This window comes from Anastrepha obliqua, chromosome 5 (assembly GCF_027943255.1).
Source record: "Anastrepha obliqua isolate idAnaObli1 chromosome 5, idAnaObli1_1.0, whole genome shotgun sequence".
In the NCBI taxonomy this organism is placed as follows: domain Eukaryota; kingdom Metazoa; phylum Arthropoda; class Insecta; order Diptera; family Tephritidae; genus Anastrepha; species Anastrepha obliqua.
The window spans coordinates 37,117,950-37,136,663 of NC_072896.1; the positions used below are offsets into that span (position 1 = coordinate 37,117,950).

The window sequence follows — 18,714 nt, forward strand, 5'->3', positions numbered from 1 at the left end:
GGAGTGACGTTGTCTGATGAATGCAGCTTGGTTTTTTGGACAGCAGCTATTAGGGTACTGTGCCGGCTCTTAAAGTCAACTATCTCGCCGACCTTATTCGTGAGTCCGTGGCAGTTGTATTGTAGAAGCTTAAAGCTTCTAGATAAGGCTGTTGTAGGACGGGGGGTGAGAAACTTGTGTGGATGCCTACGTTGGACCTGCTGTGCATTCCGTTGTAGTTCTTGCGGCCTGATGGTGGTGGGCGGCCGCGCCACGGGGGGCGGTTGCGGAGCTCTGCAGCTGGGGGCAACGTAGTCAGTTGTTCACTCACTCAATTTGAGTCCAGCCATTGCAAGAATTGCATTTGACTGATGCCAGGTTCCGAGGTATTCTGGTTTGACACACGGAGCAGACTGTGCAGGGGACCAAGAGCTACTGGTTTGTCTCCGCACTGGGGTTGGAGATGGAGGGAAGAGGATCGGGTGTTTTGGGGGAGTTGTGATGCTCCGATAGGCTCCTTCCCATGGAGGAATGGGTTGTGGTGGCGGTTGGAGGTGCCGACCTATCAGGGGGGGTAGTAGCCGTTGAGGCAAGAGACGCCTGCTGGCGGGAGCAACACGTGGCCACATACCGTGTGGAACACTCCCTATGAGACTTAAGACCAGAACAGATCTTAAGGTGGTTCCACTTGTAGCACCTAACCGAGGTGGAGTTCGGGTGGAGGCGTTTAGGTCATACACAGCAATAGAATACTTCTGGTCCAGGGTTGGATTCGATACCAGCCCTGAGGGGAAATATTTGGGAAGCTGCTTGCTGCCGTGTGCCATTGAAGAAGCAGCTTGCATCTGTCAGGTATAATTTTCTTCAAGCGCGTTTTCAAAAGATGACCAGTTGAGCGCCGGAAGGCTTTGTGTGGAGATCATCTCGAATTAGTCTTGACATGAATTTGATCGATACATTCATTTCCCTGGACATCATTTTCTGCTTTCTGAGGGGATTTCTGCGATTTCTTTCTCGACCGGCTTTTATGGCTGCACTGGTTCGAACCACGCGAGGGCGACCACTTACTTTTCTGTCTGTCGCTGCAGCCGTTTGGGAAGAAACGTTCTCGAAATATTAAGTTTTTTCAGCAATTGTTTTTGTAGCAGCATAAACATTCCCCCTACCTACATACGGGGAATGCTGCTGGAGTGACAGTCCTTGACCGGATATAAATCCGGGTCGTTTCGGTAACGTAGAACCGACTGTCGTGGAAACGTAAATTCGTAAATCTCGCTTGCACATTTACCATATTTATGTAATGCAAACACTGCAAAGCGATTGTCCTTTGCTTCCTACTCCATTGTTAACTAGCGAAATTTGCCACGAAATTTAGTATAATTTATGAGTAGACAATGCATACGAACAAAAGCAAAAATAACGGAACTTTTTTCTGCGAATTTGTTCTCGCCTTATGCATTGTAAAATTTGTCACAGAATTTATGCCAAGACTAAATGCATGTGCTTAATTATTATCGTAACTTTTATACTTGGCAGCTCGTATCTTCTGGCGAGTTCTGTCTCGCCATCTGGCATCAAGGCAAATTCATGTTTCTTTTTTTATATCTCATTCGCTTGCTATTGTTGCCAGTAGCTTCACGTACTTTCTCGCGACAATATGCTTAATAGTGTAAGACCGATAAATTTGAAATGATTTTCAAGCTTCAATAACAGCTGCTTGTCTTGCTATTTTCATGGAAGTTTTTTTTTCTGTTGTCCATATATATGATAGGTGAAAATTGTGCTCATTTGAGAAATAACATTTTTTAACGGATTCAGAGAAAATAAAGGTCTATTTTTGGTTTTAGAAGTTATAAATATTTGTAATATTCTATTATTTTCTTTTTCTAATTAAAAATCAGTTTTGTTCCAAAAATGCATAATTAATTTTTTTCGAATCTTTTATTTATTTTGTTCCAAAAACGTATAACTAACTTTTTTCATTAATATTCTTATTTATAAACATGTTAGTATTAATTTTATAGTAATATTCAGTTTCCTATATTCACCACAACGCGATTAACTTGATACCCACACCAATAAGTTAATTTTTTATAAAATATCTATATCTACTAAAGTTTATTTTTTGTAAAAAAACTTAAATGACCATCTGTTGCGAAAATATTTTTTTGAACTATTGTGTTATATACGTCGAAAAGAACTAATCGATGGAGCTGTTTTGTCATATTTAATAGCTGTTTACTGGTACAATCAATTACTTTCATTGGTTTATTGGTATTGGTGGGGTACATTTCGTCACCTTAAAGTAAAAAAACAAGCAGATTGTACTAAGTAAAGAATTTAAATTAAAAATGTCTTACCAGGCAAAACCAAAATTACAGCGTCCAAGCACTTGTAATAAACCGGTGTAAGTAGATTTGTACCTTGTTTACTTCTTACGCAAGCAAAATTTGTCAAGTTTTGTAAACTTTTAATATTTGAAAGTCGCAAAAGTTCATATACTTGAGGAGGGGGTAACCATATTTTGCGCTGTTTATAGAGTTCCAAGAATTCTGATGCCGTTTGCCACTACAAATAAAATAAAAAAAGGAATATAGTTCAACCATAAATATAATTGCCATATGAGGTTTTGAGACTTTGTTCACTTTGACATTGAAAACACCGTAAGAAACACAGTAGCGTAAGAAAAAAAATTACCCATTCTACTGCTATCACCTTGTATAGATACGTCTTAGGTTTATTCGTGTATCCAACAGTTTGACGTTTACCTAGACTTTTCCAAGTAGTTCCCATACACAATCAATAATGATAGAAGACAAGACTGCACCTTCCTAATTCGCTGTCAACGACGAGAATCATAAAAAAAAGGAATCGAAATCACTTGTTTGTGAAGGGGAAGAGTAAGCGAACGCAATTGAAGCTGCCAAACACGTTTCCACGACAGTCGATTCTACATTACCGAAACGACCCGGATTTATATTCGGCCAAGGACTGTCACTCCAGCAGCATTCCCCGTATGTAAGTGTGGTGAATGTTTATGCTACTACAACAACAACGAAACTGCCAAACACAAAAATTATACTCCAACATTTTCTTTACATATATATAATTGGCGCTTACATCCTTTTTGGGGGTTTGGCCGAGCTCCTCCTATTTGTGGCGTGCTTTTTCCATAAATGGGAGGACCTGCAGTTTTAAGCCGACGCAGATATTTTTTATGAGGAGCTTTTTCATGGCAGAAATACACTCGGCGGCGGTACGCCATTGCCTGCCGAGAGGTGACCGCTATTAGAAAAACTTGCTCTTCATTTTCGTTTTTCACAGAGATTCAAGCCTAAATGGCCAAAAGTGTAAACTCTACTAAACCAAGAGGGCTGAGGTTTTTGTGCAGAACTGAGTGACTCGAGTATCTATTGAGTTGCATTCAGACCAAGGAAGAAACTTCGAATCGGCAGTATTTAAAGAGAAGCGTTGCTGGATGGGGATTTAAAAAACACGTACAACACCCTTGCACTCGAAATCGGATGGAATGGTCGAAATATTCAATCGCACTCTGGAGGAGCACTTGCGAAAGGTAGTTGAAAAGTGCCAACGAAATTGGGACAAACAAAAACTCTTTACAAGTAATTTAAGACTTCTGAATGATTTATCGTTCGGAAGAGGTGTAATTTCTGCAATGGACGAAGGTACTCATTGGGAAAAACTGTAGGGTAACATATGTAGATGAATTGCACCATTTTGTGATGCAACATGCCCAGTTAATTAATAAGCAATAAGATGAAGGATAAATTTGTCGTGCAGTGACCTCCAAAGGATTAGGCGAAAGGCAACTTGGTATGTAATTTGATGTTCCATCTCCTATGCCGAAGGCTCTTACGATTGCAATCCTCAATTTTCACCTTGAAGTAACCTCTTTAAAACAAGTGTGGAAATTCATTTCATGATAAAGGGTAGCTGCCCTTTTTCGTGGTTGCTAAAATCTTTCTCTATAACCAACATAACTGGTTACCACTCGAAGACACAATTACTCCACTTCGCTGCATATGTTGGATTATCTGATTTGCTCCTTCGCCTTTGCATCTCCTGTGACTCGATGCTTCACGATGGCATTTCTTCTAAACTTTCCACAATCAGCCTTAAGCATGAAACGGTATTACTCCTGTTATCTCTCAGCTTTCGCCCTCTTACTTCATGGAACTAAGTTTCCTTCCGTATTAGCCCATAGACTACTGTAGATTTTGGCGGGATCTGTTGACGGTGATTTAGAGGTATCTCCATACTTTGCCGCGTCGGAGCCCTGTTTCACAAATCCGAAGTAAGTCCGTACAGCGAAGTAAAATCCACACCAATTATTTATTTTTGCATGATTTGAGCCAGTACAAATATGTGACAACTGACAAAGCTCCAAAAACAACCCCGTAAACTTCTTCTTAATTGGCGCGATAACCGCTTACGCGATTTTGTCCGAGTTTAACAAAGCGCGCCAGTCGTTTCTTTCTCGTGCTAACCGGCGCCAATCGGACACACCAAGTGAAACCAAGTCCTTCTCCACCTGATCTTTCGAACGCAGAGGAGGCCTTCCTCTGCCACCACCAGCTGGTACCGCATCAAATACTTTCAAAGCCGGAGCGTTTGCATCCATTCGGACGACATGACCCAGCCAACGTAGCCGCTGGATCTCTATTCGCTGCGCTATGTCTATGTCGTCGTAAAGCTCATACAGATCATCGTTCCATCACCTGCGATATTCGCCGTTGCCAACGTGCAAAAGTCCAAAAATCTTACGGAGAATCTTTCTCTCGAACACTCCAAGCGTCGCTTCATCGGATGTTGTCATCGTCCAAGCGCCATGGCATACGCCAGCAATTGTACGCTCTTATAAAATATTGTGCCTGAGCGATTAAGTTCTGCGACTTGTACGATGGTCTTCAACATCAGGTTAAAGAAGTCACACGACAGTGAGTCACCCTGTCTGAAACCTCGTTTGGTATCAAACTCGGCTCGGAGAGGTCCTTTCCAATTCTGTCGGCGCTGCTGGTGTTGAGCAACGCCATCTTGCATAGCCGTATTAGTTTTGCGGGGATACCAAATTCAGACATCGCGGCATACAAGTAACTTCTTTCCGTACTGTCGAATGTAGCTTTGAAATCGACGAAAAGACGGTGTGTGTCGATTCTCCTTTCATGGGTCTTTTCCAGGATTTGGCGTATTGTGTATATTTGGTCGATGGTAGACTTTCCAGGTTTAAAGCCGCACTGATAAGGTCCAATCAGTTGGTTGACGGTGGGCTTCAGTCTTTCACACAATACGCTCGCTAGAATCTTATAGGCGATATTTAGAAGACTAATCCCGCCGTAATTGGCACAGATTGCAGGATCGCCCTTCTTATGGATTGGGCAGAGCACACTTAAATTCCAATCGGCAAGCATGCTTTCATTCGACCTTATTTTGCATAGGGGCTGATGCATGCACCTTACCAGCTCCTCGCCGCCATGTTTGAATAGCTCAGCCGGCAGTCCGTCGGCGCCCGCGGCTTTGTTGTTCTTTAGCCGCATTATCGTTATCCTCACCTCGTCATGGTCGGGTAGCGGAACGCCAATTCCGTCGTCGACGATTGGGATATCGGGATCTTCACATTCTCTGTGACATGCGCAGCTATCACTGTTTAACAGGTTCGAGAAGTGTTCCCTCCATAATTTAAGATTGCTTTGGATGTCAGTCACCAGTTCGCCGTCTTTGTTCTTACAGGAACAAACGACCTTTCTTGAAACGCCGCTCTCTCCCCTGTAGTTGTCTGAAGCTTGTAGCAAACCACTGGTTCCACATAACCGTTTACCAAGTCTGACGAGATATTATGGGTCGGCATTTTGGTTATTTGCGAGACGGAGACCGTGGGCCATTCAGTTGTGGGAACCAGTTCTCGTCCTTTAAAACTAGTTCGTTTTAATGCGTATTGCTTATGAATAAATTGGTGCCATGACATATATTCGGTTCTGTTTTATGTTACGCTGACCAGTCCACCTCAATTCTGTTTCCTTTGGAGTGGAATCGTCGACTGACGAAACTCGCGAGCCTATGATACGACAAGCTTTATTACAATCTAAATTGATTGTAATTCTTTTGAATTAGCGGAGCAGTCCGGCAACAGCATCTTCTTGTCTTTACATATTCCTCGACACTAATTATGTATTTAATATCATTGAACAAGAAATAATAGCAAAATAATTACAAATTTTGATAGATACTGACCATAGCCACTTTGACTTCAGTGCGTTCCGGTAATAATTTTGGTCTCTGTGCAAGACTGGCGAAGTAAAATACGGTATCATATCTGCAAGTATAAAAGTAAGCATAAATGGAAGAACATACATACACATACATATAATTTTTAAATAATTAGATTTATTTTTCTGCGATCGACTGGATTTCGATTATTATTGATTAGTAGTGGATATGCTATGGCCTAATGCTTGTTGTTGGAATGTAAAAGCTGAGTTAGTTATAATTAGGTAAAATTCCACTGGAGCCGCGTGGATTTGTGCGTGACTATCGTTCGGTTGGTATGGGTTGGAAAACTACTGCAACTTGAAAAATCAAATTATAGAAATTTTTGTTTCTAACTGCTGTCAGCCCTTTGCAGGGCATTCTCCGATGCATTTATATCAACAAAAAGCTGCTTACAAAAACTATTTGCCATTAAAATACGGCATACAATTGCATTCTGATATCCAGGCTTACGTGCTTCTTCTATTTACCTTAGAAACAATGCCTCTACAGACGTTTTGAGGGAGTGACTTCATTCAATCGTGCTGAGCCTTGAAATAAGAAAAATTTCGATGGCTACACCGTTAAAAAATTTCTCATGGCCTAACACTTTGTAATCAAATAAGATTAGGAAATATTTAGTTTACAGCCTGGATTCCAAAATTTAAAAATATTTAATATAGGTACCAATCGATGAGATTCGGTACCAATATTACTGTTCCAGAAACGAAGCACCACTATGTTCAACCGTCCAAAAGTTATTAACAAGAAACATTTCCACAAATGTGGTATTTGGATTATTAATTACTCATTTCAAACCAAGTTGGGTAATTCAACTTGAAAAGTTGAGCTAACACCAACTTTAAGTTGGGTAAAGTTGGATAATTTTCAGCTTTTCGCGTACGCTGGCAATCATCAGATGCATACAAAATGCTGTTATTATTGCAAGAAATAAATTTTACTAACTTTCTTGTGCATGATTTACCTATTTTTCACCTTGAAGTTTTCGCTGGCAAAGCGTTCATTGTAGTCAACACTCGGGTTTCTCGCGTTGCGTTGAAGCGAAGAGAGTGCGAGTTATATGTGGACAATCGGCAATTCAATCAAATAAAAAATTTCTTGACCAAAGATTTCTTCTGCTTTCATAGGATTGATTCACTATCACTTTTAATCAACAAACAAAAATTTCACATCACTTAAAATTTGAAAATATTTACATATTATATTATACATATGAAGTACAATCCAAACCAACCTTTTTGTTGCTTCCAGTGGTGAGCGCCATAATGACCATTCGTACAGGCACCATAAGTCGGGAACTATTTGAAGAGTCTGACATAAGTACAGGAACTGTTTTGCATCATTATGGACTGCATTCTGCCACTTAGCACGATCAAAGTTCAGACTATTGTAATCTTCACCAAAAGTAGGCGTCGAAGTAAGCTTCTTGAGAGTTTCATGATCTCGAAATAATAAAATTCCAACTTCTTCAAATGTCTCGCGCAAGGCGGTTATTCGCAATGAAATATCGCGTGACAAATTTTTTCCGCTCGTTAGAAGAGGATTTGATCTTTTAATGCAGGAATATTGAACAATTAAACTATCCAGTAGATTTGGGTTTATGCCATAATTTTTAAAATAATCCAACCATTCTTGGCTTTCATCTGCCGCTTCTTCGAAAGTGCCTCCAGGAAAGACGCAGTGCCCAGGCGTAAAAGCCGTATGCGTAGTGCGTTCAAAAAGTAGAATCTTAAAAAAAAAAATTTTGAATTAGATAGTTTACAGTTTTACATAGACGAGTATATATGTATGTACATTTGCACACTTTCGGTAAAAAAACGCCAACGGCGTTTCCTCTTAGAGTGCTTTTCCTGTTATTTTAAATTCGTAACGCGTACCTTTTCATTTTCTTAATAGTGTTGTTTTAATTTGACCTTATTTGGTGAAATTTGGAGCCAGTAAGTATACTAAGTGTTGGTAATTGGTGTGAAAACAACGAAGTTTAAAAAAAAATGTTTTTATTCGAGAAGCAAAAAATTTATATTATTGCCTATAAGCAGCAAAACCTATCAAATGTCGAAATTTCGCGAATAGTGCAAATTCTGGGTAAAATATTCGGAAAGGGAAAGTTTATCAAGCCCTTTAAAAAGTGGGCGTCCACGAAAAACTGATCGTGATGATAAAGATCGATTCAGAATTGTTCCAACATTGCTGAAGGATTAAAGCATAGCCATAACATGGAAATCAAAACCTCGGTTGTGCAGCGTATCTTGAGAGAAGCAAATTCAATGAATGACAGTCGGTTCTACGTAACCGGAACGACCCGGATTTATATCCGGCCAAGGACTGTCACTTCAACAACATTCCTCGTATATGCACGGGGAATGTTATGCTGCTACAACAACAACAACAATGACAGATCCGCTAAAAAGCCTCTTCTTACAGCAAAAATGCGTTCCGCCCGATTAAACTAGTTTCAGCAAAGGCGAAATCGGACACATAACCACCAGTCATTTGCAGAATGCGGCGCAGACAAAATGAAAGGTATAGCTACGGTGTTGAAAGGTGTTGAAACTAAAACAATTGCACGCAACAGAGTTTAGTTGTGAACACGACGGGCGACGCTAAAATAGAATTCGCCAAGTTGAAGCAACAAGAGTTGTCTTGTATGAATGTGGTCTAACTAAATTAACTTAATATTAGAAACGAGAGTTGGACTGTGGTATAAGGCCTGTTTGATGTGGTATAAGGCCTTTTCTTTTCGCCCAGCGTTAGAAAGTGGCTATTTGATCCTGCTAGAAATCTGGTTCAAATTATGATCCGTTTATTTACAGATCCTACATTCTCAATTGTTATATTCCAAAGAGCAAATGTTGAGAAGAATATATCCATATATAATTATATTGTTACGATCAGTGGCGGATCCACGGGGGGGGTTTTCGGGTCCGGACCCCCCCCCATTGGAATCATGCTCTAAAATTTTATGTTTCAATTCTGTATGAGTCAATTTAAAAAAAAAACAATATTTTTTTATATGCATTAGCAGTTTATTAGATTTTTCTTCCAGTTTTAATTTATTTTATAATAAAAACAAATATAATACGACGGACGCAATTCAAAATTTTGAATAATTACACAGGCCTGCGTAATTTCATTTTTGTCCAATTTCTAAAACGGCTACGAGTGTCTCTTGAAGTTTTTTTTGTGCTGAAAACGAATTTGATCTTGAAAATGCTCCAGCACGTCAGGACTTTTGGCAATTTGTGGTTAAATAGTCAAGAAATGCCGATTTTGGACATCTTTATGAATTTTTTTGAGTAAGGTAAATTTTTTTTTTTATTTTCCACAACGGAATCGCAAAGTAATAGTCTGTAGCTTTAAAATCCATTTTTTAAAAGACTTCTAGGATGAATGAAAAAAAAGTTATACTATTTTGAATTTAAGGCTTTTAGACATGCAAATTCATATTCTTAACGCCCTCTTTAATGGCGCAACAGATGCTTAAAAAACTATTTATGTTCGACATTGGTGTCGCTGATTACGAATCTGATGTTAGTTTTTTAAAATTCAAAATGGCAGATCCAATAACAAGTTTCAAGCGAATTACATTAAATTTTCGAAAGATCGTCCGCCATATTGGATCAGCCATTTTGAATTTTAAAAAACTAACATCAGATTCGTAATCAGCGACACCAATGTCGAACATACATAGTTTTTTAAGCATCTGTTGCGCCATTAAAGAGGGCGTTAAGAAAATGAATTTGCATGTCTAAAAGTCTTAAATTCAAAATAGTATAACTTTTTTTTCATTCATACTAGAAGTCTTTTAAAAAATGGATTTTAAAGCTACAGAGTATTACTTTGCGATTCCGTTGTGGAAAATAAAAAAAATATTTACCTTACTCAAAAAAAATTCAGGTTCTTAATTGGCCAGGAAACTCACCAGACCTCAATCCAATTGAGAACCTTTAAGAGTCAACAAAGACAGAAATATCGAAAGATAATATTACAAATAAAGAACAACTGAGCGAAAGACTGCAAAATATTTGGAAAAATGACGACCAAATAAAAACAAACTGCTTAAAATGCGTTGAAAGCATACCCAAAAGGATTCCGGTTTTAATTGCTGCACGAGGTGCTCACGCAAAATATTGATTTTTTGATTTTTTTTTGATATTTTTTTATTAAAAGACTGGTTTGAATATTGTTTTTTCGTATTATAGAAATTTAATAAACAACATATTAAAAATAGACTATCCTTTGATTATTATCAGTTAAATGGCTGAAACTTGAATTTTTCATAGTGATTCTATTAATTTGAGCACCAACTGTACACTGACTGTTCTTGGATACAAATTTTTAACTTTACCTGATTTTCCTTCTTTTTTATTTTTGGTTCTGATTCTGGATCAAGGCGCTCGAAATAAGAAAATAATGTTCTCTTCATGTTAGGAGGCGTATTAACAATCACATTAACTACTTGTCAACAAATGCTCGACACAATGCATTCTGCTCGTTGAAAGAAACAAAAGAATAGAAGCATGTTCATGCATGTTTAAAGATAGCCTAGTTATTCACCAAAAAAACTTAGGGAAAAATCACTCGGCGCCGTCATCGCGATTTCGTTGGCGCGCTATTTAAAATTTCGAGTTAACAGTACACAGGGTGTCGCCGTTACGATAAGGAAAAGCTGCAACGGCTCTTTCATGGTAACTTTCTTGCCGTTATATAGCAACACATGTTGTTAGAGAAAAGCGCAATTAAATATATAATATTATATATAAACACGACCGTTTCGTTTGAAGAACTTTATTGGAGTGAATTGAGTCACAGTAAGCATTAATACAAGAAGAAGAAGTAAAGAAGTTACAAACAGAGTTGATATTTTTTTCCTACTTAAACTATACATGGTTGAATTGCAAGTTGGCTCCAACACATGTTATAATATATTGTATCTTAAATAGGCGTAATTATTTATGAAGGTGTCCCACGATGTATAAAAACCGCCAATTATTCTTGTAATTTTGAATCAAAGTCCTTTACTATTTTTAGAATTTTTTTTACAAGATATCTAGAGCTATTAGTTTTTTCATCGGCTAGTCATGACATGCAGCGCGAATAATGCCATATTTTATTCACGAAATTGATTTTTAATAAAAACACCCTTCTAAAATACCCCGGAGCCCCCCCTTTATGAAATCCTGGATCCGCCACTGGTTACGATGTTGTGCATTACAAAGCCTCTCAATATTTCCTCTGAGTTCGACCACTGGATTGCTAAATAAAAGTTACAGGCTAATGGCAGCACAACTTGCTCACTTTATTAAATCACTTTAATTTGTGCGCATGCACCTCTACTTATATCCATTTTTTGAAGTGAAAACTTCTTTAGAATCGTTGGGAGTGATTTGAGAAAAAGTGAAACGAAAAAAAGCGACACTCTTGGCTACGAATATTACATATAAACGTAGCGACGAACTAAATAACTTTTAGGCCAGCGCCGACAGCATGGCGCGATAGCCGAGCGGCTAGCAATGTGAGCTTCCGATCCAAAATTCTTGGTTCGAATCACAAGAAAAAAAAATTTTGTATACAGTTATTTTATTTTATTTTATGATATGTTTATGAGGAGCTTTTTTTCATGGCAGAAATACACTCGGTGTTTTGCCATTGCCTGCTGAGGGGTGAGCGCTATTAGAAAAATAGTTTTCCTTAATTTTGGTGTTTTCACCGAGATTCGAACTGACGTTCTCTCTGTGAATTCTGAATAGTAGTCACGCACCAACCCATTCGGCTACGGCGTTTGTTTCATTTTACTGATGCAAAAATGAGGAAAAATATATGAATAAAGTTTTCTTACTGTTTACACATTTTCCAAAGGTGACGGAGAACCAAAAAAAAGTCGATTTTCAAACAAATACGAGTGCATATGTGTAATTGTGTTAGAGTTTCGGTCACGCCCCAGCAAAACCTGCGTGCATATGTGTTTGTAACATTCAAAAAAATGTAATTGAGTTAGAGTTTCGGTCACGCAGGTTTTGCTGGGGACGCTCATAATAGCAACCGCGTGTGTATTTTTATATTCGTAAATATTTTCATTTTTAAATATTTACCGCAATTATGCCGAAAAATAATACAGAAAAGTGTCGTGAGTATCGACAGAAAAAAAAAATCAATAAATAGCATCACGGAATTCATTCACGAAAATTTAATAAAGTATACACCAGAAGTATCGCGGATACTTAGAAAAGATTACAATAAAGTTCCAATGATTTTAAGTGGCGATTTTAACGTAAATGTTGCATTGGACACAGCGGTTCGTTCAATTGACGTTCTCAATACAACATTCAATTTAAAAATGTGTAACAATCGCACTGAATCGACAACACGATCAAAAACAACAATTGACGCGGTGTTTCAAAGATATGTTGACAACATCGAAACCAAAGCATTTGTATCATATTTTAGCTATCATAAGCCACTCGTATCATTTGTTGAAATTGAAAACATTGAGGATGAATAATAATAAAATGAAGAAAATAAAATATGAACTTTATAGCAATATTATAATGAACCTATAATTATCCCGCTCCTAATGCTGCTTTCGTCTTATTCTCTCTCAGTTTGTTTTACGGAAGGTTTCACTTCTATCGCGTCTAACCGTTAGACTGGTATTTTTTTTTCGGGATGACGCCTGTGAAGAGGAAACTCTCATGAGTACTGTCATATGGGCATATCAGCATGGACGATTTGCAGCCTATTCATAATCTACCAGTCTCCGCGTGGAGCTGCCGAAAAGGTAAAACCTCTTGAGGTTGGTTAGCTTAAAGGATTCTAGTTATTGTTGACGCCTACGAGACTCCGCGCGTCTTAGATCGTTATGAATATGTTTTACATGCGCGCGAATTTCCTCCCACCATAAAATCTACAATATTATCCCCGTCTAAGATTTTAAAGTTTTTGGGAGCATAGCCTGGGAATTGGAGCAAGACGTATTTAACATCTTCATCCCTTTCCGTGTAGATTGGGCACCACGGTGTCATGGTCAAATCTATGTAGGTATTTCCGAAATACTCTGTATCCTGAAAAGGATTGAGTTAGGTGGTAGTTTGTCCCCCTCTGGTTATTTTCTAACCACGCCGTATTCACTTATTCGTCCAACTACCCTGATCTATCTAAATGGCTAAGTGGATCGTAGAGGCAACCATTAGGTAGGTTTCCGCGCACGGCTTCTGTCGTTGGACCTCGTAGTGATTTCTGTAGCTGAATCGAATGTTCTTGTTCTGAAAACTCGCTGCTGGAGAAGGGTGAAAAATCTTTAATTATTAGTGGGTGTGCAGCCACGTGAGATGGAGACAGATTGTCGTTTCAGCTAAACCGAGGCTGCGTATATACATAAATAACCCTTTCCAAGCACTGTTTTTGGACTGGTGTAACAGTTTTAGTTTATTTGATGCACGCCATAGTTACACGTATTGTCGTTAATACGTTCGCAGTGCAGAAAGGCCTTAGCTTAAAGATATGTTCACATATGCAGTAATTAGCAATAAATCCACAAAATTAATGTACCCGTTCACATATGAGAGATTACATGCAAAATTGACAATCAGCTGTTTTATAAGGTATTTCTTCATTGAAATTGATTTCGTGGAATATTTTGGTTTGTTTAATTATTATTAATGATAGGGATTAAAGATAAGGAGAAATAGTAACTAATTTAATTGTGCAATTGGCTGATATGGCAGCAATGCGCATGCGAAATTCGATATTACATTTTATAATAAGAAGCAACAGGTGAAAGCGTCTACGGAGAGTATACCAGTTTTTTTTTATTAGTGAGTATAATAATCAACGCGTGTCTGTGTATTGTAGGTGAGGCACGGAAAGTTCTGTTAGCTGGACATTCCTACCAGCATCGACCAGTTTTTTAAGAAGTGCTTTAGTATGAGCCGGGATTCCTTTGCCTTTTTATGTAACGAAGTCACGTCCATTGCAAAAACTCATACACTATATAGGAAAAGTTCATCCCTTTAGACAAAGGTCACGCTTTATATGCCCTTGATTCCTAAGCTGAAAACAGGACGATCGGACGATGACATACTTTTGACTTATGTTCAAAGATCTAAAATAAGTTTAATTAACTGCAGATGGATGCCATACTGAAATAAGACCCTTAGCCAGTGATGCTATAGACTATTATAATTATTGGTACTCAATGGTTTTATTAGCCCTGTTGTTGTTGTTGTAGCAGCAGAACATTCCCCGTGCATATACGAGGAATGCTGTTGAAGTGACAGTCCTCGGCCGGATATAAATCCGGGTCGTTCCGGTTACGTAGAACCGACTGTCGTGGGAACGGTTTTACTAGCCCTCGTTGCCAACAGGTGTTTATATTGTATAAAAGTAGGATGAAAATACTTACCACAAATTTTCATAGGTATAGTGGGTTCGAATCTCGATGAAACACCAAAATTAAGAAAAACATTTTTCTAATAGCGGTCGCCCCTCGGCAGGCAATGGCAAACCACCGATTGTATTTCTGCTATGAAAAAGCTCCTCATAAATATATTTGCCGTTCGGAGTCGGCTTGAAACTGTAGGTCCTTCCATTTGTGGAACAACATCTAGACGCACGCCACAAATAGGAGGAGTTCGGCCAAACACCCAAGAGGTATACGCGCAAATTATATGTATATATAGGTTTATGTATATAAATGTTGGAGCACCCGGCCGCTGCAATTATTCTCAATTTTTCGAGCAGTCGTTTTTAAACCAAATTCCTCAAAGCCCTTTTTTCAGCGTTTTCCAGTCGTTGTGCTGAGAGGCTCAGCATTTCGCGTTACACAGTTTCTAATGAAGCCTCACCATTACAACCCAATGACCAGACGCAGCGAAAATGTTTTTAATTACCAACTTTCCAAGAGAGTAGGAGACAACGCTTTCAGTCACTTGAAAGTAAGGTTAAGAAAAAATTGGTAAAACCACACAAATTTCGAATACGCAAATCAACGAGAACCGACATATAAGAAAATCAATCGCTTCGTTTTTATGTTCGTTTGAAATTTAATTTATTTCATATTCTTCATTTCAATTCTATTTTTTATTATTAAATTAATTGAACTTAATTAAAGTACTAACAACAAATACATGGACACTCTTTGTTTGACTAGTTTTAAATTAAAAGTTTTAATTCAATTTATCTGCAAATTTTAAATAAAAATTATTCATTTATTACATGTACATATTTTTTAATTTTTCTAAATTGAAAGATTTATGGTGTGCTTTACTTTAGAACATTCCCGCAGATAGGATACCGCCTGCAGGCCCAACAATCTTTCTCGCATCTCTGTAAAACAAGAACACTAGTTTTAGAAGTTCATACTAACATTTTGCTATTGAACAAAGTTGCCTAAAAGTACGTTCACATATGCATTAATTACCAATAAATCCACAAAATTAATCTACCTGGCTGCTAATAATAAACAGTTGGAGGAAATCCGTAAGCGACGTTTATTGAGTTTTAAAAAAATTATGGCAGCAATACGCATTCGAAATTCGATATTACATTTTATAATAAGTATGAACATATGATTTATTTCTGTTATATGAATGCATTGTTAATAATACCTAACAAAGATTTTATTAGAATTATGTCTACAAACCTGTTTTCTTTGCCGGCATCCATTTTATTTAGTTTTTACTTTGACGGTTTTCTTTACACGCGCAAAAATTATGACCTATAACACAGAAAAAACAGGGTTGTATGTAAAAAAGATAATAACCATACTTTTAAGATAATATTCATTATTTTATAATCTCAGATTTGTATGGGAAATCTTGCTTTTTATTTACGGATTGGCAGTTAAGGACGAAAAAGTAGATCATCTACTTATATGTGAACGTATTATAACCCGTACAACGATTAACAATAGTACATTAGATAGATTTTTAGCCAGATATTTTGCTAAATCTTGTTAATTAGTTCAATATTTCACTAACAAAAAAATGAGTATTGCCCAGCATGTGAATATATTTTGTCTGAACAATTCCAGCACGCTGTCTCACTGTACAACTATATGGGAGTACTCTACTGTGCTTCCGGCAGCCTGCGATGTGAATTATGCATGTTGACATTAATGCTTATAGTTCCCAAAACGATGGTAGAACTCGAGTTTCGAGCAGCGCTTATGCAATGGACAGCAGAATCTTCCGAAGAACGAAGTGCTTCCCGGCCCAAATAACAGTTTCCCACACTATTTCGTTTGGGATTCTGTCTTCCCATTGAAACAATTACAACGTTAAACCTTATCCCGGTTCGTATGAGATTTTAGACCACCGATATCATATTACGGAACAAACGTTTCTTCCCTCATTTACGAAATAATGACCCCTTTACAAAGACCAAAGTAATCACCATTAAAAAATGCTTCTCGATACTGTTTCTATTAAGAGATGAATGAGCGGCATATGTTGTATTCCACCCAGTTCGAAGAAGGACGGAAAAAATTAGAGGAAAAACTTTCCTTTACTACCACGATATATTTGAATGGGGGGCGGAGGGGGAGGGGGCGTGGCACCACCCACCACGCCCATTAGAAAGAGCAAGGTCACACCATTATAACTGTGAAAGTCCCAACCTCCTAGGGTCCCTATAGAACCCCCGGGAGAAGTTTAAAAATTAGGTTTTTTCCGACCACATTTGCAGTTTGTACTGAAATACAGTTGAAGAGAAGAGAATACAGCAGTCGACAACCCAGCAAGCATTTAACTTAGGTTTTATAATTCATAGCACTTACGAAAATGTTGTTTTATCTTAAAAGTTATGAGTGCCGATGGCGAAAATTTAGGCGATTTTTATTTCAAATTTTCAGCTTTTGTAAAAATATTTGTTTTTGTAATATATATGTATATTTGAAAGCAAAAATGCGCCGCAGGCGAAAATTTGGACTAAAAATCGCGCGATTTTTATTCCAAATTTTCAGTATTTGTAAAAATATTTGTTTTTGTAATATGCATGTATATTTGAAAGCAAAAAAGCGCCGCAGGCGAAAATTTGGACTAAAAATCGCGCGATAATAATATAAGAGTTATTCCCTTTATGTTGACTGGCTTTTTCTCATTTCGCTTTGTTCTTCTCTCTCTCATCGTTCGTTTGACAGTTCGCTCCTCACATTTATTCCGCACGGCATTACAAACGTTTAGAAGAACATTTGTAATAATAAAATTCTAATAGAATTTGTAGTATTATTTAGTGTAAATAGCTTTAAATCAATTCTTCAATTAATAAAGAGTGTTTATAAGTGAATTCGTTACTTTTCTGTGTTTGTATTTAAGTGAAATAAGCGTCTGTAATAGGGCATTTTTTCAAGCTTATGCAAAAAAGGTGCATTTTTAACGTTAAATATTGCTATTAATTCTTAATTTTAATTTATAAAAAGTAATATAAATCAAAAGGCTGATATAGTGGCTACATTTGCGTGTTATAATTTTTAAATTCGGTCCACGCACTTAGACATTATAAGCAAATATATCCTGGTAGAAAAGGAAAGCTCAGCCAAATTAGAAAATCATAAACTGCACATTAGTATGTTAAAATAAAAATAAAAAATTCACCTACATAGTATATACACACATTCACTTTCCAATGACATGTTAAACAAATCAAAAAGCAAAAACTAAAAAAAAAAAATTAGAATTCGTACTTCAAGTTGGTGAGGTACGGTACACTAGACAGGGCTAGTTTACTAGGGCGGCAGCCCTTGGTCACGAAAAACCCGACCCATTTCGGTAACGTAGAACCAGCTGCCACAGGAATCTACTTCAAATTGGTCTTGGACATCTTATGAATTGATGTTTTTTTCTGGCAAGCAATAACAACCAGAAACAAGCCCATAAGAAAGAGACAAGGATCGCCTGTGGTTGAGACTAGATTCAACTTCAGCACCAGTAAGCCGCACTGCTAACTTTTTAAGGTGGTCTTGGACATTTTCTGAATTTTTCATAAGGTGTGTGTAAATAGATGGCCGATAAAGTGAGGCAGTGAGTGCTGCTCTACAGATGGGGGTTTTCATTTGTAGTTAAGACATTTTTTTTAAAACGTGGAACATTAATTAAACATTTTCTACCATCTTTGAATAATTTCATTATATACAAATGTAAGTGTATATAAATAACATCTCCCTTTGTTACCTCATAGTTGTGTTTGGAAAGCAAATCGTTTTTATCAATCGCAAGTATTACAGTGGCCGAAGGTCGATATTTATACTGCGGGCAATCTTCCTCCATACCCTACACTTTTATTCAGAGTTCCAACAGAAGACATGTAGACATGCTTAACATATATTCAAACAAACTAAATTATTATTAAATACAGTTTATTTTTCACTTCCGACTATTTAAAATTGTGTTTCAAAAACTAAACAAAACACATTTAAGGTAAATGCAATTATATTTTGTTTGTACGGATGTAAAA

At 37.5% G+C, this 18,714-nt stretch overlaps 1 protein-coding gene across 1 annotated transcript; it reads right to left on the reverse strand.

The window, feature by feature from the left end:
* Positions 1 to 1,901: 1,901 nt before the first annotated feature.
* LOC129248046 (acyl-coenzyme A diphosphatase NUDT19) lies at positions 1,902 to 18,710 on the reverse strand. The gene is made up of 5 exons (XM_054887458.1): positions 18,432 to 18,710; positions 7,499 to 7,992; positions 6,229 to 6,310; positions 2,340 to 2,547; positions 1,902 to 2,278 (listed from the first exon to the last, which is right to left on the reverse strand). Exons 1-5 carry the CDS (start codon positions 18,525 to 18,527, stop codon positions 2,091 to 2,093), a joined length of 1,068 nt encoding a protein of 355 aa, XP_054743433.1. The 5' UTR covers positions 18,528 to 18,710; the 3' UTR covers positions 1,902 to 2,090.
* Between the last annotated feature and the right edge of the window lie 4 nt (positions 18,711 to 18,714).

Excerpts from the sequence above, each read along its gene's own strand:
- LOC129248046 (XM_054887458.1), bottom strand. The coding sequence starts at position 18,527 with ATGGAGGAAGATTGCCCGCAGTATAAATATCGACCTTCGGCCACTGTA. Across the intron at positions 7,993-18,431 it reads TTTCCAAACACAACTATGAG|ATTCTACTTTTTGAACGCAC; the intron begins GTAACAAAGGGA and ends TTTTTTTTTAAG. Across the intron at positions 2,548-6,228 it reads CTGAAGTCAAAGTGGCTATG|TGGCAAACGGCATCAGAATT; the intron begins GTCAGTATCTAT and ends TTTTATTTGTAG.